The sequence below is a fragment of the Artemia sp. Qi Xiang Cuo genome, chromosome 11 (assembly GCF_049724085.1).
Source record: "Artemia sp. Qi Xiang Cuo chromosome 11, ASM4972408v1, whole genome shotgun sequence".
Classification (NCBI taxonomy): Eukaryota; Metazoa; Arthropoda; class Branchiopoda; order Anostraca; family Artemiidae; genus Artemia; species Artemia sp. Qi Xiang Cuo.
In genome coordinates, this window is record NC_142804.1 from 58,439,737 (window position 1) to 58,467,012 (window position 27,276).

Genomic DNA, 27,276 nt, shown 5'->3' on the forward strand with positions numbered 1-27,276 from the left:
CAAGGGGCAGTTTTGTGCTTAAATAAAAGGAGTGATTTCTTGAAATTCCAGATACAATCATTAGATTAAGCAAGAAACTAAAATATGGCAACCCTCCAGTGTTCTTTTAAAGTAACAAACATACAAGAAAAATCCGTTTCAACTTAAATTATTAGAATAATTAGGTTAGATCACTTAAGTTCCTCATTCTAGGATGAATAAATTTTTGCTTGAAAGAATTTAGTAATTTCTTTAAATTCTAGATAAAATCATTAGATTCAGTGAGAAACTCAAATATAACAACTTTCCAATGTTGTTTTCAAGTAAATACATCAGAGTCTTTTGAAATTAAACGTTGAGTTGAGTTAGTATCGAGGAATTAGATTTCCGATTATTCGGACTGACTCAACTGATTTCTGTGTTACAATACACTTTACGCTTCAACCGACATATTTTGGCATCTATTTTTAATTCAGCTGCCCTTCCTCATATTTACCAAGTTTTTTTTTACCAAGCCCGATACAAGAAAAATCCGTTTCAACTTAAGTTGTTAGAATAATTAGGTTAGGTCATTAAGTTATTCATTCTATGATGAACAAAGTTTTTGCTTGGAAAAAGGATTAACTTCATTAAATTCTGGATACAATCATTGGATTCAGCAAGAAATTCAAATATAACAACTTTCCAATGTTGTTTTAAAGTAAAAAACACCAAAGTCTTTTGAAATTGAACTTTCAGCTGAGTTAGTATCAAGAAAGTATATTTCTGACATTTCAGGCAACTGATTTCTGTGTTATAATACTTTTTACATTTGATATTTTCAAACATATTTTTGTTATCAAAACGTTTGTTGATTTAAAAAGTATGGTATCTCTAGGATATGTGAAAAGAAAAAGTAGACATGGTTACCAGATGAATAAAACAAGCGAGCGAGAAAAAGGTCGATAATCCAATAGAATAAAAATAGAATAGCTAAAAAAATGGCATTATATCGGTAGGAAAGAACAGAAAGTTATATGCAGTGAATAATAGTAAAGAAATCGGTCGATGAGAGAAAAACAGAAGAGGAGCAGCTTCTTATATCATTGAAATCATTTAATATGACTACTCTGTATCAAGCCAGTGTCTCTTCAAAAAAAAGTACTAGAAAAAAAAGAAGTGTAGTAGGAAAAAGAAAGAGCAAACCTTTGGATCTTGAGTTGGAGCATAACGAGACACGGGTATACCCTCCCTGTTAGTGATAAATTTCGTGAAATTCCACTTGATAAAACTGGAAGAGAAAAGCACAAATTTATCAATGGTCTCCTAATGAAAAAGTAAATCAAGAATAGAGGGGGAAGGAGGGAGAAAATTAGAGAAAAAAAAAAGAGAGAGAGAGAGAGAGAGAGAGAGAGAGAGAGAGGGAAAGAAACCAATTCACATTAAAAATCTACTCTAAAGGCAGAGAGCTTCACAAGAGTTGAAAAATATTTTCGATGATGTATTATCTTATTCCCGTTTTTTCACTTCACTATCATTAAGATGAAAAAAAACTTGGCTAATACAATTTTATTACAACAGCTATGGACCGTTCGAAACAGTGGCACCGATTTATGAAAATGTAGGAAGGGGGGGGGGGCTAAAACGATTAGTTAGCCATGATAGAACAGAAATAAGAAGGTATTTTTCATGGTCTAGGGCGGGGGTGCAATAATATTTTCGACATCTGAATTCCAAATGCCAAGTGTCACGGAAAGCGCCTGGTCCTATTGCAAGATAGACACCTAACCTAACCTAAGAAGATAATCTTTCAAAGAGTAGGTGGTACATAAAGGAAACAAAGTTTTTGAGATTTTGACCCATAATTTTGTCAAAGGGGTAAAACTGCTCTTATTTTTATAGTGAGTATTTCCCCATTCCAACTAGAGATTATAAAAAAAAAACGACTGCAATTATGCGGCTTCTGCATATGTAAAATAAATTATTTCACGAGCTGGCTATATGCTTGTAGTTTCCATGCCGATCAAAGTTCATTAAAAAAGATGTAATCAAAGATCAAAACTACCTGAATACAAGTTTAGCAGCATACGGGTGCATAATAGTTTGATTACAAAATAGGGGTACACCCGAACCGATTCTTAGGGGGAGGGGAGCAGGCCAGTTTTTCCAAAGACGGTTGAGGAGGTGTAAACTCGAAAATATATGATTTTAGGCCAATATTTTTCAGGGAAAGGTAGCTCTGTACCGATTTTAGGCGTAGGGGGATTGTACTATCTCTATTACCCTATGTGCAGGAATTTGTTCATCATTATTCAAGTTATTTTTACTTTTTTACGAGAACTGGCTGACAAGCAACTCAAAAATCCTTTTTTCCAGAGGTAAATTTTAAACTTCCAAATCCTAGACAGCAAAAGCTTCAAGAGATGTGTCTAGATCAGGACGCTCAACAATATATAGAACAAAATAACGGGAAACAGTAAAATTACTTTTATGGTTTTTCAATTGCGATTATCGTTTTAAAATAAACAAAAGTTCAAATAAAAGTCCAAATAAACATGAATAAGCAAATCAAACCGAAGAGTTAAATCAAATAAAACAAAAGTCAAAATAAACTTCATGGAAATGCAGTTCCACCGCCAACTGGGATCGCGAGTTCACAATCCAGATTCTGTATTCGACGCGTTGTCCAAAAAAAAGAACGCGGGTCCGGATTGTCGATTCCGTCACAATCCAGTTTTATAAACTTGTTTATTACACTACAATTTTAAATCTTGTTTCAAATAACTGTTTCATCAGTGGACAAATCCTCAAATCAGACAGCAGAACGCTTTGAGCTATTTAATATCTATTGAGAGCCAAATAGGAGACGATTTATAAGACTCCATTTATTTTGGACACCGAGGGAGCTTGGTGATCAACTAGCAATTCAGTTTTAAGGATCCTTAAAATACTTTGGCGTAAAGAACAAATAGCGCCCCAAAGCCAAATATAACTAAAAATGATAACACGCCATCTCTGCCATATTACTGGCCAATTTCTTCGACTTCTACACCAAGTAGAAGAACAAATCAGTCATTAGACGTAGTTTTTTAAATGAAACAGTCCTTTGATCTTCTCCCACATTTCTCACAATACTAAAAAACATTCTTCGGAAAATGGAGCCTGATCGCTAGCTACTACACATGCTCCGTAGTGGGGGCTCTCTGTGCAGGGTATGCAAAGATTATGACAAATTCCAGTCGTAATCCAAACAAATAATTAAATGATTTTGTGGGCTGCTTATGCATTCATCGTCATTGCGTCAAACCGGGTTCATCAAAAACTAAATCAAACTTTGACATATCTGAATCACATATGGAGGAAAATGCAGACTCAACTCTTAGGGGAGGGGGGTCATCTGATCTTTCATAAGAAAGACGGGGGAGGGGCTAATAGCACGAAAAAAAAAATACAGACTTGTACTACTGATGACATTGATTTGCAATAATTTTGGTAACATTATAATTTTAAAGACTATAATTGACTATTTTAATGACTATAATTAATAAAGTTTAATGACTATAATTGATAAAATTTAATGACTATAATTAATAAAATTTAATGACTGTAATTTTAATGACTATAATTAATAAAATTTAATGACTATAATTTTAATGACTATAATTAATAAAATTTAATGACTGTAATTTTAATGACTATAATTAATAAAATTTAATGACTATAATTAATAAAATTTAATGACTGTAATTTTAATGACTATGATTAATAAAATTTAATGACTATAATTGCAATGATAACAAAAATTATTTACATACCTTTCTTCTAAATTAAGGCATGTTTCCACCATCTTAACCAAAACATTTACTAACATTGCATTACTTTGTTACCGATTATTAACAGTTTATTAATAATTTATTTCCGAATATTTTTTTTTAGCATGTGCTAATACAACAATGCTTCTAAAAATTGTAAACGTGGAGAAAACTGTTGCATAAGTTCTGACAAAAGATAAAAAACGGACATCATAAAAATAAAATTGGCTAGTTTCTTCAATTAAGTTGTCAAATTTCTTTACTTAATTTTTTCTTTGTACCTGTGGACAAAGTCTGTTTTTTATAGTTGTGCATTACAATTTCATAGTTATATACAAGTGTGAAATACTATTTAAAATTTTGAACCCATACAACCAATTATTATGCTGTCATGAACTGTTAACAACATATTTTTGGAAATTGACAATGAGCCAAATTAGGAGCTAAATCACATTTTACATTTCAGCACAAGTATTTTTAAATTTTTTAAAATTTAAATTTTTAAATTCTGCCATCTACTTGAAATTTTTAAATTATGCCAGAATTATTTTTAAAATCTGCCAATCAAATTCTGTCATCCCACGGCGCAACAGATAGATAGATCGTGTATTTCAAAAGCCCAAGAGCCATATACACACAAAAATTTATGAAAAATAAAGAAATCACAACAGAACAAATTACAAAACAAACATTAACATGATACATAGAACACGTAGAACAACATGGAACAACATGTAAGATTTCATCTTCTTCCTCTGAAATTTAATTTGGTCGAATAAAACATTGTAATCTGACTCATTTTGCACCCGCGAGCTCACCAATTATTTTTTGTAACTCAAAACATACCAAAAATATCCGCTATCCCGCAGATTTACGCATTACACTAAAACAAATACAGAAAAAAAGACGATTCCATGACTTCAAGCAGAAATTATTGACGAGGTAAATACTTGAATGACTGATACGGATTTGATTAAAGTGAATAGCATTTAATTCTAATTTGAATGAAATTGAATCTTACTCTCCCAAAGTACCGCGGCATTTGGATTTTAAGAAATTCCAAAGCGGGTGTGCATCAGATCCGTTGACGTTAATTTTGGAGAACATGTCAAACTTCACGCCATAGCTTTGTGCAAACTTCTTGATTTCCGGTTCAGCGGCTGGTTCCTGAAATTCCAAATAAAATGAACCAGAGAAAACAACCATTAAATAAACAGCCAATTAGTGTAAATCTCTTTCTGAAAAGACAAAGCAGGTTAAGTATAGACAAAATACTAGAAGTGTTCTAGAAGGGCATTTTCAGGTTCAGACAGAGCCCACTAAGTTATTGTCACAGAAAAACTGCTTAGGTGACTTCAACAGGGCCTCGGGATGTACCAAGATCATAAGAATTATCCTTTTCATATGATCACCATCATATAAAATCTATTTGAAAAGAACATAGTCTTTTCAAATTCTTCTTTAAACCTTGATATTTTTGCAAAATCATTGCAAAATCATTCTTTTTAAGACTCACACGTCCCAAAACTTCTGTGAATTTTGATTTTGGAATTATTTAAACATATGTGCATATACTTTCAACCCTCGGAGGAGGGGGTTGGAAACGCATTTTGCAAGCCATATTACTAATATTAATCAATCATTAAATATTGTTCATTCTTTTTAAGACTCACGTGTCCAAAAACTTCTGTGAATCCTGATTTTGGAATGTTTTTGAACACCACTACATATACTTTCAACCCTTGGGGGAGGGGGATGGAAACACATTTTGCAAGCCACATTACTACGATTTTGCTAGAACATATGTGCATATACTTTCAACCCTTGGGGGAGAGAGGTGGAAACGCATTTTACAATCCACATTACTGATATTGACAAATCATTGGATATTGTTCATTCTTTTTAAGACTCACGCGTCCAAAAACTTCTGTAAATCCATGCAATATCTGTGCATATACTTTCAACCCTTAGGGGATGGGGATGGAAACACATTTTTCCATCCCCATTACTGCAATTTTTCTAGAACATATGTGCATATACTTTCAACCCTTGGGAGAAAGCGATGGAAACACACTTTGCAAGCCACATTACTGTGATTTTTCTAGAAAAGTTTCTGCAAACGAATCTTTTCCCAGATTTTTTTCTGGGAAAGTTTCTGCAAACGAATCTTAGGAAGGGAATCCAACCTGAACATGCATGCACGTCCTCCAAAAAATTCCTGAAACAAAATTCATGGTCCAATTTAGTAGTGTTTACCATGTAATGGCAAATAAAGAATTCCGACATGACTAAACACTATGCTGAAATATACCCTCAGATTCATGGTCCAATTTAGTAGTGTTTACCATGTAATGGCAAATAAAGAATTTCAATATGACTAAACACTATACTGAAATATACTAAAATACATTCTTCAGGCTCAACTAAATACGAAAAAGATCCCAAAAATGATTTTCGCCTGGTAATTGGCCACTTCTTTGCCACTCTCCTCCAATATCTGTTTTACGGACTCAACCAAATTAGCGACATAATTATTCCTATTCTTGTATCTAATTATACATTTACTAATATTATTATATAATGCTGTTGATATCAAATGAGCATTTAAACCTAAAATGTGTTTACTGTGACCCATCGCTCTAATCATTAAGACGATTTAGTGTGAGGAACGATAATGAAAAAACGGATTCAGGGAGGGGTAAAGCGTGATGTTGATAGTAAGGAGGTTAATATCCCCATCTAAGGACTGAACTCCGAAGAGATATCCCATTAGCCTTTGCATTTTAAGGGGAACTTCCATTTTAGCGATTCACATTTTGGATACCATTTGGTGATGAAAAGGCAGCAATACCTAGGATCACCCACTTTTCAAAATTAAATGGCGTTGAAAAAAAATTACTTTTAAGGACATCCTATATCTCCATTCTGTGACAACTCGACAGTGAGAGCTTGATAAAAAAGGGAAAAAACAATAAGCTAGACGAATACAGGCAAAAAGAAACTATTACTGGAATTTGAACAGGCCAACTGAAACACCCCTGTTACAGATACAACTAAGGAATCCCCCTACTCACAAATTACCACGAGATATTTCATTCAGTAGTTTGATGTCTTTTTAACATATAAATGTGTTTTTATATTACAAACGTCCTGATGTCTCCAGTTTTAGACATTTATCCCCATAAAATCCAAAATTTTATGTATTTCGCCTTTTGGCTGATGTTGCAAATCTTGTTTCTTACAGTCACAAGAACAAACAGACAGGATTCTAGGGGGAAATATGGTATTTTTATTAGGTGAACTTAATGCCTAGATTGGTAGGAAATAGGGATAGATGGTATCTTAGCCTCTGTAAATTTGGTGAAGGAAAGGAAAGTAGAAAAGGTTATAGACAGCTGCACTTTTGTAAGTATTAATTTAAAGATAATTTCTTAAACCACATTTAAACTCTTTACGTTATTAATTAAAAAAAAAACCTTTCCGAAAAAGAAGTTTTTCAAAGAAAAGTAAAGGCCACATTAAACTCAAGATCAGCAGATTCAAATGCCAGTTAACATTCAAACTCAAAAAGATCAGGAATTACTATTAAAGAATAAATGAAACCCGAAACGAAGAGAAATTAAGAAACAAACATAGCAAAAAACCTACAAGTACAAATATAACTGAATAAATGAATCTTAAAGCGAGTAATACTTAAATTGAATATGCAAACCAAGCTTAAAACGAAATTAAATAAAAAACTAGTTTTTTTTGTAGATGAAAGTAAGGAGCGACATTAAAACTTAAAACAAACAGAAATTATTCCGTATATGGAAGTATAATTTCTGTATAATTCCGTATAATTTCTGTTCGTTTTAAGTTTCAATGTTGCTCCTTACTTTCAGTAAAAAAACTAGTTTTCTTAATTTAATTTCTGAACGTTTTTTAATTAATGCAGCTTTCATTTTGGCTCACCGCACATGAATAACTAAAACAAAATTTGAATATTAATTTTACTTTTTTTTTGGCTAAATGTTTTTCTCGAAATTTTGTTCTGACGTAACTTACGAATTAACTTATATAACGAACTTCTATATTCGTATATTTTTATTACGTATAATAGGGGGTTCGCCCCCTAGTCAATACCTCGCTCTTTACGCTAAAGTTCCAATTTTTTCAATTCTTTAAGAACGACCCCTTAATCACAAAGGCCGTTAATTGAATAAATAGCTCAGATGAAAGCACAAAAAAACATTAGCGTAAAGAGCGAGGTAATGACTAGTGGGCGAACCCAATCATATACGTAATAATTTCTGTTCGTTTTAAATTTCGATGTTTCTCCTTACTTTCAGTCGATTTTTTTTTTTATTATTTAATTTCTGACCTTTTTTAAACAATGCTGGGAAAGCTGACAAGCTGACAAAACAATGCTGGGAATGCTGAAAGCTTCATAGCAATGTCCCTTCCCCCATGAAAAATTCCTCCCACGTAACCCTAGACCCCCCCCCCAAAAAAAAACAAAGAAAAAAAAAAACAGAAAAATCCACCCTGAAAACTTCTGTATGCTTTGCATTAACCATACTATATGTAAACATTGGACAAAGTTCATAACTTGCAGAACTTCCTTCGGGGACTGTGGAGGATTAAATCATCCTCAAAGACATAGTTATTGTATTTTTCGACCATACGGAAAAAATGGCTATCTCAAAATTTTGATCGGGTGACTTGCGAAAAAATGAGCGTGGGAGGGGGTCTAAATGCCCTCAGTTTTTTGGTCACTTAAAAAGGGCACTAGAACTTTTAATTTCCGTCCGAATGAGTCCTCCCGCAATATTCTAGGACCACTGGTTCGATACGGTCACCCCTGAAAAAAAAAAAAAAAAAAAAAAAAAAAAAACGCATCCCTGATCATTCTTCTGGCAAAACATACAAAATTCCACATTTTTGCAGACAGGAGCTTGAAACTTCTATAGTAGGGTTCTCTGATACGCTCAATCTGATGGTGTGATTTTCATTAAAGGTCTATGACTTTTAGGGGGTTTTCCCCTTTTTTCGAAAATAAGGCAAATTTTCTCAGGCGCTTAACTTTTGATGGGTAAGACTAAACTTGATCAAACTTATATATTTGAAATAAGCATAAAAATTTCATTCTTTCGATGTATCTATTGGTATCACAATTCCGTTTTTTAGAGTTTCGTTTACTATTGAGTCAGGTCGCTCATTACTTACAGTTCATTACCACAAAACTGTTTGAAAACATATTTTGCTATTGAAGTATAAATGAAACCCAAAACGAACAGAAATTAAATAAACAGTCAATGCGAACAAACATACAATAGGTACTAATATAAATGAATAAATAAATCTTAAAACGGGTTACACTTAAATTGAATATGCAAATCAAGCTTGAAACGAACAAAATCACTACAAACATGAGTTTGGGTATTGCCTCCTTCTCTCACTGTAAAAGTCTAAAACCTACTGCGTCATTGGCACTTTACTGAAAAATAAATGCGCCTTGAACAGTCTTGGAAAGTACAAATAAAACAAAATTAAATATTTAATATATAATGATATTAATTTTTGAAAGATCATCAGTTCACGATTTTATTTCACTGTAACTTTTATTTTTATTTTCAGTGCTGTAATAACTGGAAAATAAAATACTTGTAATATAATTCGTTTTCAGTGAAGCGCCAATGACACAGTAGGTTTTAAGTTTTTACAGTTAAAGAAGGGGACAGTATCCAAACTCTTGTTTTTAGTGAAACAATATTGGTGTCTGAAAGCAAATCATTCGATGGTTCTCACGTTTTTCCCCAGATTTCTGCAGGTACCCGTTTCGAGTTTGTTTTGGCTGAGCTTATAGAGTCACACCGCTGATCTCCATCTTAAACAAAAAAATCAGCAGCACAGGTCTCGAACCCTTGCCCCAAAGGACATAAGAATGTAAGTTGAGCTCACCTAACGTTCGATTAGGACAGCTTGAAATTAACGGCGACATTCAAAAATAAGTCGAAAGAGATTAATTTTACAAATAACTGCAAGAGATTAATTTTACGAAAAATGTATTTATTTTACGAATTTGCTGCTTCCAGGAAGCGGCAAAACAATCCCATGTAAATAATTTTCCCTTAAATCAGAGAGCACCGGGCACTTCCGATGAAAATGGTCCAAATCTTCGTCCTCATCTAAACAAGAGGACACACATACCGACTTCAAGATCAACTATCCCCTGTCGAACACCATTTGCCTGCTCTGAATTGGAAGGCAATTCGCCCTAAGCTGAATCCATCGACATAAAATCATACCTGGTAAATTAAATTTAAATTAAATTTCCTCCCCAAAGCTAGGTTTTGCCTGATTATAATGATTCAATGTAGTAGAATTTAAAACATGCACTCACCACTACTGAATTTCTTGACCCTCTAAACTAAATCGTACCTGGCTTACTAAATTTGTTGGTAGATCACGGGAACCAAGACCATCATTCTATAGGTAAGGAATTCCCACTCTTTATAGTAATAACCTAATTTGGGATGGCCGTAATATTTTCGAACCTTAAATCAGCATCTAATAAAAAGCTGCTTTTAGTACGTTATCTTCATTACACCTAATTAGTTTCAAGCAAAATCTAAGAATCAAAACATACCTACATCGCTTTATCGAGAACAGACCGATATGACATTTCAGAATCTGTGAATGACTGGCCTGATGTGGCCCAAACAGTCTTTTATAACTTTGGAGCTGGAGGGACTCCAACTTCAGTGCCACTTCTCTGCCCCAAATCTCTGCTCCATGTTCTATTACTGGTAAAATTTTTGTATTAAAGATTCTTTTATGCATTTTTAGGTTTTTAATTCCCATTATCGTCGGATTTCTAAAAATCGTCAGATTCTATATTGAGAGAAAGCTTGAGATAGCTAAGATACGTGTTGCGGAATAAGGATGACATACTGCCAAAGATCGTCCTTTTCTGTCATCCATCTAGGGCCAAACGAAAATAGGTCGTCCCCAAATGGGATGTGAAGAGGTCCCAAGGAAGGATGTAAAGGAAATTACAACCTCTTGCGAGGTGTTAAATAGCGAGGCTAAAGTAGAGCAGGAGCATGCACAGCTATATTGGCCTCAGATGGTTGTGTTGCCGTGAGTTATTAATAGTAGTAACAAAATACCATCCTTTTCTCTTCCCCCAAAAACATTAACATGCAACCACCTGACATTAAAATAGAAAAAAATATATAAGGACCAACAGACTTAGTAGTAATTTCAGAAAAAGATCTACCTGACCACCAAACTGGTTACACGGGAATGCAAGAACCTCTAGTCCCTTTTCCCTGTACTTGTTATGAAGTTCCACAAGCTGCGTGTAGCTGACACGAGTTTTGCCTCATTTAGAGGCAACATTGACAATAACGCAAACTTTTCCTCTGTACTTCTCTAAAGATACTTCATTCCCATCGATGTCTTTGGCAGTGAAATCGTATATAGTTGAAGCCATTTTAACTAAAACAAAATTGATAAGTAAATTACAGAAAACTAACAGTAAAAATAGAATAAGTAAAGAAAAAACACAAATAAATCACAAACTAAGCATAGGCTTAGTTTGTGAAAAAGGAATGTATCCCCCCTCCCCCCCCCAAAAAAAAAAAATCTGGGGCCCTTACTGAAAAAAAAAAAAATTCAGAAGGCCAGATTTTTACGTAGAATACTAAGATAGTTTAGGATAGGTTCTGAAAGGAATACTTGTCTGCGCCAGTCCTCCCATTAAAATAGATACATAATCTTAAAGATTTTGGTGTATTCATTTATGATAGTAACTTTAATGATACTAAAGAGAAAAGTAGACACAAGACAACAACAATAAAAAGCAAAGAAAAAAGAAGTGATAAGTCTGATACTGTGCTAAAAGAGGAGTAGCAACAACGCTAAGAGTAAAACCAACCAAAATTTAAGACCTGATCCAGTCAAAGAAAGCACTACTTAAACAAATAATTAGCAGTAAAATATTGATAAGTTCTATTTGTGTCTTATCTAAAAGAAAGATAAGGGCTGTTGAAAGATCAAAGTTTTTCTTATTCCAAAATCAATAAAGATTATGGAGAAAATTAGAAACACTACGATAATAAAACAATCGATGTTAGAAAATTACAGATATTTCCACTTTTGCAAAGAAAAATTGTCGAGCTTCAAAAGTGAAAGTGAGCAAGTCAAGAATAGAAACAGAGCTTGGTTTGCATGATTCTTTTCTATTTTGGTAACTGACAGTGAAGTGGTTCAAACCATGCCTGTAAATTATGGTTTGTTCCTGCTTATGAAGACCTTCTTCGAAGAAGGGGTAATATTAAAGGTTAATATATCCATGAAACCGGTATAGTTTTATGCTATGTTGGCCTCAGGTGGCTTTGCGATGCCCTAAGCAGTAGTAGTAGTAAAAGCCAATAAAACAGGTCATTGAAAAACCATGTTGTGTTCACATTAAGTAAGGGAACAGTAAAAATCGAAACGACATCTGTAATACAGCGTACTAATAACCATAGAATGATGCTCAAATGAATGTAAAAACAGGAAGGAAAAATTTCCAGTTAGAAAAGAAAGTAAATCCAATTTTCTTTACTTGAAAAAAAAAGGAAGTATTGATGGTAATATTTTTCCTGACCAATCAACCTTTTTTGTAGGTTGAGAAACCATTTTTAGAAGGTTTTACTTTACTTCATCTGTGTAGAAGACTAAATACTGAAAAGCTACAATTTTCAGTAATCTCAAAAGCCATTTACAAGTATATAGCATAATAAGCTTCAGCAAGTCTATATAGATAAAAAAAAACATGGCGGTTTCATAATAACAGTAAATTAGTTCATGACACTTTGCGGTAACAAAAAGCTAATAATAACAATAGATTTTTAAAGTGGAATTCATTCTAGAAGTTGTAAGTCTGCTAAATTTAATATTGCGAGCCTTTTGAAGTGCCAAGGACATCAAAACAAAAGCATCTTTTGCCCCTGGACCTATCTTAGGTCTGTTCATACCCGAAAACCGAAATTTTAAAGATTTTTCTTTTGGTTGTTGGAGACCTATGAAGTTCAAAGAATAATACCACATTTTCGTCAGCGTTCACTATGATGAACCGTGAAAATAAATGGGCTTATAAGAGAGAAAGAGAGAGTTGAGCTAGGATGTTGATGCTGCTTGTCATTCCCAACCAACTAGCATACCATAGAGAATGGTCCCATCGATCATACCAATCTGTCATCAATGTTACCAAGTGGGCTTAAATTGGATCTTTCCAACATTCTCCTAGTCGAATGGCGTTTCACTTGACTGTAAACATAGTGACAACGGAGCCGAGCATATCCAGCATTGAACCTTATTTCAGTCCGAATAAGGTAATGAAAAACTCTTACGTGCATTAACAATCTGCTGATTCCCAAAGGAAACTACAAATTTACAGAAATGCTACACCTTCTTAAGCTATTTCGTACCGTATGTTTATAGCGTATTTTTGGCTGAGTCTTCGCCAACGTTTCTTTTTCCTTAATTTTGTGCCCAATACTGCTAAAAATTGCATAACTACACATGGCAAATCCTTTTTTTATTATCAAAAACTTAATTTCCCATTTTTCCGAATATTCTAAGTTATATATGGTTGCACAAGTTTCCATCTACAAATGATCAAAATTCGTCTTCTATGTCCTTGATACTTCAAAAGCTGATTCCCGTAGAGCTACTTTCACTGTCCTACTAAGGACAATTGTTGGAATATCTCATTCCTTTATTGTCTGTTTTTGCAATTACTAGTAATTGACACCAAAAAGCATGGCCATTAGCTAAGCTAGTGTGTTGGAACACTTGTTGTAGCCTATAGCTGTTTTCTAGCGATATGATTGATCAATTGTTTGCTCCTTAAAGGCACTATTGATCGAAATACGCGTTCCTAAAATCAATGAGAGGTTTGTAATCATAAACAGTCTATTCCATACACGCAAATTTTAGCCAAAGCTTGAGGGAAGGAAGACAAATATTAAGGGCATATTTAATTTTCAGTGTAGCTTTACAAAACTAAGCAGAACAGCTCTTCGTAAAATTAATCTCTTTCTACTTACTTTTGAAGGTCGTCGTTAATTTCAAGCCATCCTAATCGAATGGTAGGTGCGCCCAACTTACAATTTTATGTTCTTTGGGGCAAGGGTTCGAGACCTGTGCTGCTGATTTTTTTTTTTTTTTTTAAGATGGGGATTAGCCATGTGACTACAAGCTCAATCGACACAGGCTCGAAACGGGTACCTGCAGAAAACTGGGGAAAACGTGGGAACCATCAAATGATTTGCTTTCAGACACCCATAGCACTCATGGCCAAAGGCAGGACATGAGGAGATTGGTATATGTTCTACGTGGACCATTGGGTTGGGGCGAAAGTTTTTTTTTCGTCAATTCTAACGCCAAAATTAGAACACCTGGAGCTCTCTATCGTAGGTGAAAACGACCAACAAATGAAATTACTTTTTAATTTTTTTTTTAGTTAATCTTTCACAATAATGTTCCTATGTTTTTAAAGGATTATATAAGTCTGGAATATTTGGAAGCTTTAACATATTAATGGCAGCATGCAAAATGAAAAAAAAAACAGTTTTCCGTTTACTATTATGTGAGGCACCTGTCGTCTCGTGTTTTAGCGCCAGGACATGTGGCTTTGCGATTTATTTTTTTTCTTTGAGTCGTTTATAGACAATTTCTTATTTGCGCTAAACATCATCATCAACAACAATGACCCTAACTAAAAATTATAAGGATCACCCACCAAGTACAATTTTAGAAGAGGTTTGTTTTTGTTTTATTTTTTAATGCACCCACTGAGATTTATCTAGTCTATAGTGTTCAAATTGAAATTGCATCTTCTTCCTTTTAATTTTTGGTCAATCTTGTTGCACAAAAGCTATTTTAACTTATCGGAGTCACAACAAAACTCCTTATAAATCAGCAGTGTCCGATGGGCCAGTGGCAGTTTTGAGGTAGCAGGGCCATCTGCATCACTATGGCGATAGAGTAGCAATATTGATGCTGCCTCTTTTTCCATTGCCTCCATGCTGTCGTTCGTTTGAAAAAAAAAAGGAAGAAGAAACAACAACAACAAGATAACCGTTTTTTTTTTCACTGCCAAAACTGACATGGAAAGCACTATAGTTGCGTTAGGCACCAAAGAAATGGCACCACGGGCAATGTTCTCAAGATAACATCAAAATTATATGAACATCATGCAAAAAGAATCTCCACAAAATTAGAAGCAAGACAGGTGATCTAACAAAAGTTGTAATACTAGAGAAATAACAAAAAAAAAGTGAAATGATTGAGCAAATCCTTTCGAACTGGCATTAAGAACCATAAACAATACATTAGGAAAAATTCGTCCCCATTAGGGACACTTTTTGTGTGCCTGGATTAAGGGACACCAATTCCTTTAGGAGCTGGAAAGCACATCAGGGAGTACAAGACAAATTTCACCAGCCTGATTCAGGACATGAAAAAAAATGCCCTGTACCACTAAATACAAGGCGGTCCAATAGGTCTTAACCTCCATTCTCCTAGCCATAAAATATAAGTGCTGTCTGAATCCCCCTTCATCTCCTCTGTAGATTTTGCCCAAAAAAGTGACGAGACAGTTCAAGTGCAGTTGTCTACAGTGACAGTTTACATTCAGACAATTGCATTTCCCAATATAAAAGGTATAAAGCTGAACAAACCAGCCCTAACAAAATTCCGAAAATGTAACAAGACAAACAAACGAAACATGTATAAAGCCAGTAGAATCACAAAAACATACAACATAGAATCACAAAAACAAATATACTGCAACATGTATAAAGCCAGTAGAATCACAAAAACATACAACATAGAATCACAAAAACAAATATACTGCAACATGTATAAAGCCAGTAGAATCACAAAAACAAATATACTGCAGCATATTGTGTGAATTCCACTCCCTTAGACCCGTTTTCTTGCTTCTTTTTATTATTTGTGTTCTGAAATCTTCCTATAGCAATGACAGAGCTCCTGTATCAGGAATTTTACAGCAAACCCTGAAAAACTTGTGTAGCTCTCTTTTTACTCTTGTACAGTTTATTGGCAACACTGAAAACAGTTTCACTTGTCCTCATTTGTCACCATTGCTCAGCCTAAGCAAAGCTATTAACTAAGGAGACTAAGCCCCCAATTTGGTACTGGTCCAACAATGATTGTTAGCCGAAAAACTGTATTCTCCACCTGACTAGCAACCTATTTTTTAAATGCGTACTAGCATTAAAACATACTCTAAAATTGATTTTAAATAGTTACTAAAAGAAAAAGTACAATATATCACAGCACCAAGCCACCCAAAGCCAACATAGCCACATAGGCCCCTCTGTCTCACTATGTTCCGAGTTTCAGTCTTTAATCCCTCCTATGAATTTTCCTCTTCCTTCAAGTACTTCCTTACAATCTCTCCCTGCTATATTAAAGATATCCTGCTCTTTGCTCCACCCAAGCTGGGCGGAGCTCCATTTTTTATACTCTATTAGCTTCATCCATAATCTCTAAGCTAAACATCTCATTTAAATTTAGGAGCACAGTGGACCAACCCTTAGGAGGATTGATGAGGTATGAATCACCAGGAAGGGATATACAAAAGAGAGAGGTAACCCCCCTCCCCAATATATGTAGGCACATACATGTACGATTTGTTTTTGTGGCCTCCCTTTCCAACAAACATGAGCCGTGTCCCCTTAAAAATGTCACTAAGAAATCAGTCTACTGTGCATAATTAATTTTTACAAAAAGTTTCAAAAAATTCAAAAAAATCTGAAATCCAGATTCAAAGAATTTTTTCAACTATTCAAAAGGAAGAAAAATCCTATCAGCATTGGAAACACTCAGCCTATCTTCTTTAAAGTTATAAAAAAAAAATTTGAGAGCCACAGTCTAAAGTAAATTTGATCCTTTATTATAATAGTAAGTCCACAAAAAATAATTAAATATTTTTATTTAGCCATGCTATTATCATTTTTTGTTATACATTTCCACCCATAGAGAATACAATAATAGAAATACAATTCAACAACAAAACAAAAAAAAATCGAGTGAATATATAGGAAAAAATGTTTTCAAAGTTGGTAAAGCTGGCATCATCTAGAATACTCAGTCCTTGTATGTAATGCCAGATAGTTGCATATTATGGAGCAGTAAAACTAACATCACTCAAAGTCAAGAACAGATTTTAATTTACTTCATTATGTCTTGCAGCATCAACTTGGTTGAATGATCATACTCATCTATTAATTGGTTATAAACTTTCCTAAAAAGATCTTTCTGCCACTGTTTTGTTGAAAGCCACATTTCATTGTATATATATACACCAAGACTCTGAAAGTCACCTAAAAATTCAGTGATAAAATCACTGTGCCTTTTCAAGTCATACTTCAAAATGACTTCACAGATTCTGTGTCTGACTTCACCATTTTCACTTTTGCAGCTTTCAATAAGACTGTCCAGTCGAAAATCACATCTGATTTTGTTCACATTCCAATCCAAAATCATGTCTAAAAGATACCGCAATGCTTCACTTTCATATTGATTTGTAAGTTTTGATAAATCAGCTATCTTTCTCTTTTTCTTGTCAGAGAGACATCTTAAAATTCGATCTATATCCTTCTTTATATTCAACTCATTTAAAACCTTTTTATGAATTTTTAATAGCTTGTGTGAAGATTCAACTGTATAAAATTCCTCAGGAATATCATACAAATTTTTTAAACTCTGGAAAAAGTCACCTGCAAGAACACTTCTAGAGGCATTATTTTCAGCAAAAGTTCTAACAAACTTTACAAAATTTTTGGAACCAATTTGACAAGCAAGCTTGTCAAAAATAAGATAGCCTGTAGCATAATGATACTGGCTAAATGAACGGCTGTAGACTAGACCATCAGTTATATAGTCACCAGATTCTTTGGTTAGAAAATTTATAGCCTTTCTATTAAATTCAGTACCTTGGTTGCTGCATTCATCAAAATATCTTTTTAATATCATATATTTCCTTAATTGAGCTATCTCTTCGTAGTCCTGAATGCCTAGCTTTTTTAAAACAATTTTATGGATGTATTCTTCAAAATAAGTGGCAATACCTTCTGTAAACCAATCTTCATTCTAATTACAAAGGCCAACACTACAGCCATACCAGAGATGTATAGCTTCATGGGAAATCTTTGACACAAGCCCTTTTCCAATGACAGTAGATGGTGAGACAATAGCCAAGTAAGGACTTGAAAACCCGAGATTTGAAAAACAACGAGGGACAATGACAATATCCCATTGTGAAAAAGGAATTAGCCCCAACAACTTCTGTATTTCTTCAAGACTTTGATTGATGTATGATAAAGTGGATAGATGAATCTTGGACAGTAGCATTGCTGGACCATAAATTTTGCAAAAATTATTTACAGACACTGTGCTAAATATTCCTAAGGCAATGGCAAGTGTTGACATAGGCATAGCAATAGTTGATTTAAACCTAAATGTTTTTGTAAGAGGACTCTCACTGATGGTATCAGCTTCACCACTCATTAGAACAGAATATTCACTAGGAACTGTAATTTCTGCTTCCCATGTGTGCTCAGCATCAGGACGGTCATGAGATATAAAAATGGACCTGCAAAACAAATTAAAAACCTGAAGCACAATAAACTTATTTAAATGCCAGCAATAGAACATAGATAATTTCGGAGACCATACTGCCTTTCAATGACGATAAATAAAAGTTCAAATAGGGATAAAATCCTTTTAATAGACAGTTATGATGATAACAGTGATAGAAATTCACAAAAATACCAGATATTTCGGTCACATATACAGTATCAGTAGTAAAACTACTGATGACGGTCACAGTATATGTGACCGAAATATCTGGTATTTTTTTGAATTTCTATCACTGTTATCATCATCACTGTCTATTAAAAGGATTTTATCCCTATTTGAACTTTTATTTATCAGCAATAGAAATATACAACCTGGTTATAGGTGAAACCAAATATTCATCAGGGAGGGTTGGGGTGTCTTCTTACAATCAAATGAAGGCTTTTATGTGGTTTCCATGTAGTTAGGATTCTGATGATCAGACATTTCTATTGTGTTTTTAGAACTAATGGTTAAAATTAAAATGTTTAGTATCTGGCAAGTCCAAAAAAACAGATCCATTCCTCAAGATATTCCTTACTTTGTGAGACATTTTGCACAACATAAAAAAATAATTCAAGAAACAAATTCCATGCTTGATCTACAAGTAATTCCTAGTTGGAGCAACAGTTTTTAATATGGCTTATTTAGCTATATCACATCCAAATCTCCCACAAGAGGTCATAAGTAATAGCAACACCAAGAAGTTCAACATGAATCAGTCATTTTGGGGAAAGGGGGAAATAAAATTAGAAAACAGTGGAGCAGATATCAGTATATTGAGGCAAAGGCATTTGAATTACAAGTGTTCACTTTCCCATTTAGAGTCTTGGCTTCATCAGTAATATGGGTGATAATTTCAATCCTGCTAATTATAATAGTTCTATAGTAAATTTCAAAGGATTTTTCAATTGCAAACATGAAAACTCTTTTCAATGCCATCTCCATCTTGGGTCATCTAGACTTATCCTCCAGGGCCACCAGCGTGCATACCTGCACAGAGGAAGATATTTCCACTCTCTGAGGATATGTTCAAAGGATCTCCCCTCTACCAGAAATCAAAAAGAATACTGCTAAAAATATAATTTTACTAGTTTTAGATTTGGAAAAGATTGCAAATATTCTTTTAAAATTTTAACAATTTTCTATTTATGCCTCCCTTAAAAATAGAAACAATGAAGTTTCTACTTCATAGGACCTTATTGAATTAGCACTGTTATGCAAAAAGTCCTCTATTCAACATTTGCTTTGCCTGTCTTATCCTTCTAATATCTGTATATTTTTCTTTTTTCAGTTGTATATATCTCAATTTTTCGGCCTACACAGCCCAAGAAAGAAAGGGCTAGTAAGCATATCAAAAGGGACTTGAGCTTCAGACCAACATTGTTTATGGCCTAAATAGGAGGGATTGTATGCACTTCAACTTTTTTCAACCAGTTTTCATATAAGCGGTCCATAGGTAAACAAATTGAGGGGATCTTTGGACCAGCTTTGTAGGGAATGCCCTCCTCTCAATCCTCAGAGCTGGCCTAAGTATAGCAGGGCTTCCACTATCCCCAAATTTTCGGGGATTTCCCTGAAAATCTATGTGTCTCCCCAAAAAAATTTATTTTTCCCCAAATCCCCAAAATTTCCCCAAAAATCACTCAACCACAGTTTGACCCCTAGTGACTAACCCTAGCAAACATTACTTGACATACCATAATTTTTCACTACTCTCTTGTTTGTTAATTTTTGTCTCCTGTGTTACTTTGCATAAGAACCAGACCAATAAAATTTAATTATAGATGGTTCTTTATATGTTCACAAAAGTATAACTTTCTTTTATTTAGATTTAATAATTTTGAATGCAGAATTCCAAATGCTATAAGATGCTTATATTTACATCATTTGTAGTCAAGTATCTTGACAAAATTAGCCAAGAATTATACTTGAAGTTGTTTAACAGAATGCTCAGTTAGATTCTGGATTTTGAAATTGAACTTCTAAAGAAAGAGATTGTTTTGAAAACCAAATCATAAGCTTAAATTTTGTTTTCTTTTGCTATTTTCAGTTTTGGACATACTATATTAATGTTTAATACTTAATCATTGAACGCATAATATATTGAAGAAATGGATCTTTTTGCCAGGAATTCTTACCATTTAAGTTTTTGTTTCCTTTGGTGTGTAAAATTTAAGTTTTTTTCTTTTTATCTGAGAATTGTATTTGTCATACCACCCTTTATCCTCAAACGTATTCACCCAGCACTCTCTCACAATTATTATTCTGGTCCCTTCACCTGTGTATTTTCACTTGGCATAATATTTTAAACTGCAGTTTTAGGACCTTTTAACAGTCTTGCAAACCTGTTACTTAGGCAAAGAAAATTTAATGCAAAATATATTCTGCTCAAATTTGGGATAGCCAAGTAAATTTGTTTAAATATCTAAGGCCTGCCTTTACAACTTCTAATGCTTTAACAATTAATAACCCTGTATGAAGGCTAATTCTGAGATAATTTTTTTTTTTTTAAGAAAATGTGGTATAATTTATTTCTTCCTAAGAACTATCCCTAAATACAATCTTCTTACCATAAAAAATGCACAACTCCCTCCCCCTCCTGATGAGGCAAAATTTAGCTACAGACTATGTAAAAGGTTGAGGAATAGAGAATTCAAATGGAAGTAACCCCAAAAATGTTATCCATAAGAAAATTTACAATACAGCTTAAAGCAAAAATTTGGGTATTAGGCTCATATTGTTTTCTTGTCAAGTTTTAAATATTTTTGGACATATTTATCATGAACGGTTGGTTAATAATGCCAAATAGTGTTAGTGCGAAGTAAAAGAATTAGTAAATTTTATATGATTTGCAGCCTACAGCTATCATGTCCAGGCATTAGATGGGCTTATATAAAAATGAGACTGCAATAAGTATTATATTTGGAATATGGAAGGTCACAGGGTTGGTGGGAGGTTTGGGGGTTAATTGGTGACTATATAGTAATTATGAGGTAACCAAAAGAAAGAAAAGCATAGTAGAAACAAACAATGAAAAAAATGTAGGTTCTGAAAGAGTATTTTCTGCATGGTGGGGGGGGGGGATCTGAGGGTAATTTTTGTGGGGGATATTTTCTGCAGGGGAGCATTTTCTGCAGGGTGCATTTTTGTCAGGAGGATGGGGGGTATTTTCCGTTTTTCCATGGGAGGATTTTTTGGGGGGGGGGGGTAAACACCTAAGTCTTTAGAAGCAGCATGAAAAACGAATAATGTCTAAATTGTTGTCCGAATTCCCTTTTTAATTTAAGTTTAAATTTACTTGTTTAGCTTAGTTCTTGTTTGTTTTAAGTTTTAATATTACCCTGTACTTATAGGTTGAATTTGTCTATTTAATTTACTTATCTAGAAACCGCAAACAATATTTGTTTTTCAATATTATTAATGAATTTCTGAGATTAATGACTTAATAATAAACTGCTACTGGTATTTACAGTTTACATGTGTTCACTATTTTTTAACAATTTTGAAGTTTTTGTCACAATATCAGCATTAAGTGTTTTCAGCTGTGGGTTCCTCTCCTGGGCTCTGGCTCTAAAACCTATTTTGTAAAAGGCTTGATTTACTACACAGATACAAGCCCTACTTGAGCATGAAAATGAAGCTAAAATTAATTTTGGCTCCCAAATCGTTGCAATGAAATTTCATTTTGTTTTTTCCCTGAAAAGAAAAACCCAAATCTTGAAGACATGTCCCCAAAAACTCCCCAAATTTTTAAGGCTTGTCCCCAAATTTTAATTTTTGAGAGTGGAAGCCCTGAAGTATAGTTTTGACTTCTTCTCTTTCTTTGTTAGACAAGCTTTAGTTATACTTCTGACTTTTGGGACCACAACCCTTTGACCCTATTCCCTTGTTACACCCTTGCTTGGAGCCACCCTGCCATTGGCACAACAGGAAGAGTCTCTAAGCTTGATTTGTTTTTTTTTTAAGTTAAAACAGGTCTTTTCAGATAAGGCTCCCTTTGCCCATAACTGTCTTATTCCCTATCAAGGAGCATCATTACATTGATGATCTCTATCACTGACAAACTAAGCAGCACTTCCTAAACTAGCCACCATTAGAAATTGATATCTAATTTTTCTTGATTCCTAGGAATATTTTTGGTTTACACCTTTTTTATTGGTCCTGGGAGAGGGAGTAATAGCAGGAAAATTGTTTTCTATATAGCATAAAATATTACATTCATATGCCTACCAGAACAGAGGTGGAAAAGGCAAGGCCTTCTCATGACCCTCACCAGGATATTTCTTCTTATTTTTTTGGTGTATGTGTGTGTGGGGGGGGGGGGGTCAAATGCTACCAGAACCTTTGTTTCCAGTGATTAAAAAAAACTTAAATGTTCTTCAGGCAGAAAACATGAGGTATGCCTAGGGGACAATAGCCTACACAAAACTTCTTTGTGAACAGTGTTCACAAACTATTCCTGGCAGCAGTGCCAATTCACAAAAATGTAGGAGGGGGGACAAGGGTTTTTTTTTAATGAAAAAGGAAAACAAACAACATTGAGCAAACCATACATAAAAGAGGGATTAGTGGCAACTTTGTGGTAATTTTTGAAGTCTATGGTTGGGCAATTGCCCCCCCCTCCCAGCACAAAAAAAAAATTAATCAAAGGAAAAAAACTATAAAATAAATAACCTAGGATATTTTACACCATACATTCTGCCTAGATTTTGAATATAGGTAGAATATTCCAAAATGCCTTCTTTTCTTCATTATTTTGTTTGTCATACTCTCCCCTTGGCTGGCCAATTTTGCATAGGGGTAGGGAGAGGGAGGAATTTTTCCTAGGGGAATTGTCTGCTGGGGGATTTCCTGAGAGGGAAATTTTGGGGGCAGGAATATGCTTAGTACCATAGAAATGTTTGCTTAACTTGTTCTTTCATTACCTTTCATTTATTTGGGGCACAATTGTCATGATAGAAATTACTACAGATAATAAAATAAAAAAAACTTGTTTTTTTAACTGAAAGGGTACTGTTGTACTAAATGGACTCTTTTATATAGTGCTAGTTTGGTTAATGCTAATGAAATAGAATAAAATAGGATGAACATATAATAGTTTAGAAACAAATTTGGACTATTTATTTGCAAATTAAGGGGGGGGGCAAAGCATACCATATATTAAATATGTAACCTAACCTAATCTAACCTAGGTACCTTCCCCTCCCCCTAAACCCCAAAAAACAACAATTTAAATACACTTCTTGCCTTTGTTTATATCCCAGAAGGCATTGCAAATCTGTTTTCATAATCTGTCTTAGTCTATTTTGTGACTGGTATGCATTGCTGTATATAAAAGAGTCTGTTTAGTACAAGAGTACAACTGAAAGTAAGGAGCAACACTAAAATTTAAAAAGAACAGAAATTATTCCATATATGAAAGGGGCTTCCCCTCCTTAACACCTTGCTCTTTATGCTAAAGTTTTTATTGTCTTAGAAAATAGAGTTGTGAAAAAGAGTCTAACTTTAGCATAAAGAGCAAGGCATTGAGGAAGGAAAAGCCCCTTTCATATATGGATTAATTTCTGTTTGTTTTAAGTTTTGATGTTGTTCCTTAGGCCTACTTTTAGTTAAAAAAAAACTTGTTTTTTTTTATTAAATTTTTGAATATTTTTGAATTAATGCAGGTTTTAATTTTGGCTCATTGTACATGAATAATAAAAAAAATACATAGGGTAAAAAACCAGTATCCAATTGAGCAAAATTATGTAAAACTAAAACCATCACATCTTGTTACCAAAAAGGAATTGAGAAGGATTGGGTATATTAATGAATAGCTAAAAGTCTAAGCTATGCATCAATAGGCCTATGGTTATTATTCAGATTATTTAAGATCAGAGACTTGAAATTCTTAGTTTATTGACTTACCTGCAGGGACCTCTTTTTGGAAATACCAATTATCCTATTTTGATGTATAGCCTATATCCTTTTAGTGTTTCAGTTTTATTTATGTATTAACAGGAATCTGATTTTCTTCTGATTCTGGAAATGTAACTTTTATTGCTTGATATTTATTCTATAAATCACAAATATTTAAATATAATTTTTCTTTTTAATTGCTTTTCAAAAAAGAGACCATATTTTCAATTTATGCTGATAAATCATTGGTGAAAACTGACCAAGAAGGCAGGGTTCTTGTTACTGCCCTCACATTGCTTCATGTTGTAGTAAAAAGGGGTGGTCCAAAAACCCATTGCTATTTTTCTAAAATGGCAAAGAAAAGTGGTCTTTCCCAAAAAGAGGTCTTTTACCCTATTAATTTTACTTTTATTTGGTTTCTTGAAAGTTGTTTAATTATTTACAAATGTTTTTATTAGTAATAAATATATGTAACTTACAAATTAACTTATGTAACAAATTTCTATATTCATATATCTTTAATATGTATATTAGGGGGTTTGTTTCCTAGTCAATACCTTTCTCTTTGTGCTAAAGTTCAAATTTTAAATATAGTTTTTAAGTATAATTTATAATTTTAAGTATAGGGCAAAAACTTAATTATGAGGCAATAACTATGTTTGTTGTCTTATAAGGCAACAGTGAGTTAATATTTGAGTACATTCAAGGTTGCCTAGATAGGGAGGGGGGATTAGGATTACCTCAGTCCTATGGAAAAGTAAATATTTACACAGATTTTTGATTTCTGAATTTTATTTCTGATGTAAATGAGAGGTAAGTTTAAACTCCCCCCCCCTAATGTGCAAATATATGCCCTAAATTGGTATAGGCTATACGGTCAATATATACCAAATCATATTATTGAGTTTCAAATAAAGTGAATACACCATTTGATGCCCTTTTTATGCTGATTACTAATATAATAAGCATTTCTATCAGAAATGAATTTCAGCCCCCCCCCCTATGTCGGCTATACCTAACCAAACCCTGAATTGGCATATATAGGGGGGGGGCCTGAAATTCATTTCCGATAGAAATGCTTATTATATTTGTAATCAGCATAAAAAAAGGCATCAAATGGTGTATTCACTTTAGTCCTAACTCAATAATATGAATTGGTATATATTGACCAATGAATTTTGGTCAATATATACCAAATCATATTATTGAGTTAGGACTAAAGTGAATACACCATTTGATGCCTTTTTTTATGCTGATTACAAATATAATAAGCATTTCTATCGGAAATGAATTTCAGCCCCCCCCTAGATATGCCAATTCAGGGTTAGGTTAGGGGTCAATATATACCAAATCATATTATTGAGTTAGGACTAAAGTGAATACACCATTCAATGCCTTTTTTTATGCTGATTACAAATATAATAAGCATTTCTATCAGAAATGGGTCAATATATACCAAATCATATTATTGAGTTAGGACTAAAGTGAATACACCATTTGATGCCTTTTTTTATGCTGATTACAAATATATTAAGCATTTCTATCGGAAATGAATTTCAGCCCCCCCCTATGTATCCCAATTCAGGGTTAGGTTAGGCTTAGCCTATATAGGGGGGGGGCTGAAATTCATTTCCGATAGAAATGCTTATTATATTCGTAATCAGCATAAAAAAAGACATTGAATGGTGTATTCACTTTATTTGAAACTCAATAATATGATTTGGTATATATTGACCCCTAACCTAACCCTAAATTGGCATATATAGGGGGGGGGGCTGAAATTCATTCCTGATAGAAATGCTTATTATATTCGTAATCAGCATAAAAAAAAGGCAATGAATGGTGTATTCACTTTAGTTCTAACTCAATAATAGTATTTGGTATATATTGACCACCTAACCTAACCCTGAATTGGCCTATATAGGGGGGGGGGGCTGAAATTCATTTCCAATAGAAATTCTTATTATATTCGTAATCAGCATAAAAAAATGCATTGAATGGTGTATTCACTTTAGTCCTAACTCAATAATATGTTTTGGTATATATTGACCTGAATTTCAGCCCCCCCCTATATATGCCAATTCAGGGTTAGGTTAGGTATAGCCTATATAGGGGGGGGGCTGAAATTCATTTCCGATAGAAATACTTATTATATTTGTAATCAGCATAAAAAAAGGCATTGAATGGTGTATTCACTTTATTCCTAACTCAATAATATGATTTGGTAGATATTGACCAGCTATACAGGGGTGGGGGTAAAATTCATTTCTAAAAAAATGATTATTATATTTGGAAAGAGCATAAAAAAGGGCATTGAGTGGTATGTTTACCATGTTCATAAGTCAATAACATGAACAATGGAAAATTTACTGAATAGCCTAGGCCTATGCTTACATATGCCTAACTGAAAAGATAGCCTAGACACTTACCTATTATTGTAGGGAGACCCACAGCTGAAGCATCCAATTTTTGACATTGAATCTTTCCTCCAGAGTAATGATGGACCTTCCTTGAAGGCTGAATATGATACTTCAATAATCAGATCTTCCATGCTATTCCAAAATTTATCAAAACAAACTGTGACTGAGTGGGTGAACTCATCATAAACCCAAGACATTACTGAACATACCTCAAGAGACCTTTTAACATGAATACTAAAGATATTGACTGAATAAGCATCAAAAATGAACACATTAGTTTCTTTTAATGCTTGGATGTGCACAATGCTTTTGACTTTAACTGTAAATGTGGTAAAGTCAAAGTAGCAGTTGAAGCTCTGGTGTTGGATTCTGAATCCATCAGTTTTAGATAGCATTGGTAAATTCTGTTGAGTCATAGATACCTCAAACCTGAGCCATCAGGCAGCACAGCTAAATTTACCTTTAGAAGAATATGAACTGCAGAGCGTAATATCTGTTTTTAA

General features: G+C 33.7%; 2 protein-coding genes across 3 annotated transcripts; both read right to left on the minus strand.

Moving 5' to 3' along the window:
- Positions 1-1,093: 1,093 nt before the first annotated feature.
- Positions 1,094-27,276, minus strand: Gtpx (phospholipid hydroperoxide glutathione peroxidase Gtpx). Of its 2 annotated transcripts, none has more exons than XM_089096917.1 (4): positions 27,234-27,276; positions 11,035-11,255; positions 4,792-4,937; positions 1,094-1,249 (listed from the first exon to the last, which is right to left on the minus strand). In XM_089096917.1, the coding sequence occupies exons 2-4, from the start codon at positions 11,248-11,250 to the stop codon at positions 1,123-1,125; spliced, it is 489 nt and encodes a 162-aa protein (XP_088953043.1). In that variant the 5' UTR covers positions 11,251-11,255; positions 27,234-27,276; the 3' UTR covers positions 1,094-1,122. The 2 variants fall into 2 exon arrangements, with proteins under 2 accessions (XP_088953043.1, XP_088953042.1); XM_089096916.1 differs by lacking the exon at positions 27,234-27,276 and adding an exon at positions 11,651-11,736.
- Positions 16,708-27,227, minus strand: LOC148947175 (aminopeptidase O-like). Its single transcript, XM_089096915.1, has 2 exons — positions 26,783-27,227; positions 16,708-18,429 (listed from the first exon to the last, which is right to left on the minus strand). Exons 1-2 carry the CDS (start codon positions 27,187-27,189, stop codon positions 17,928-17,930), a joined length of 909 nt encoding a protein of 302 aa, XP_088953041.1. The 5' UTR covers positions 27,190-27,227; the 3' UTR covers positions 16,708-17,927.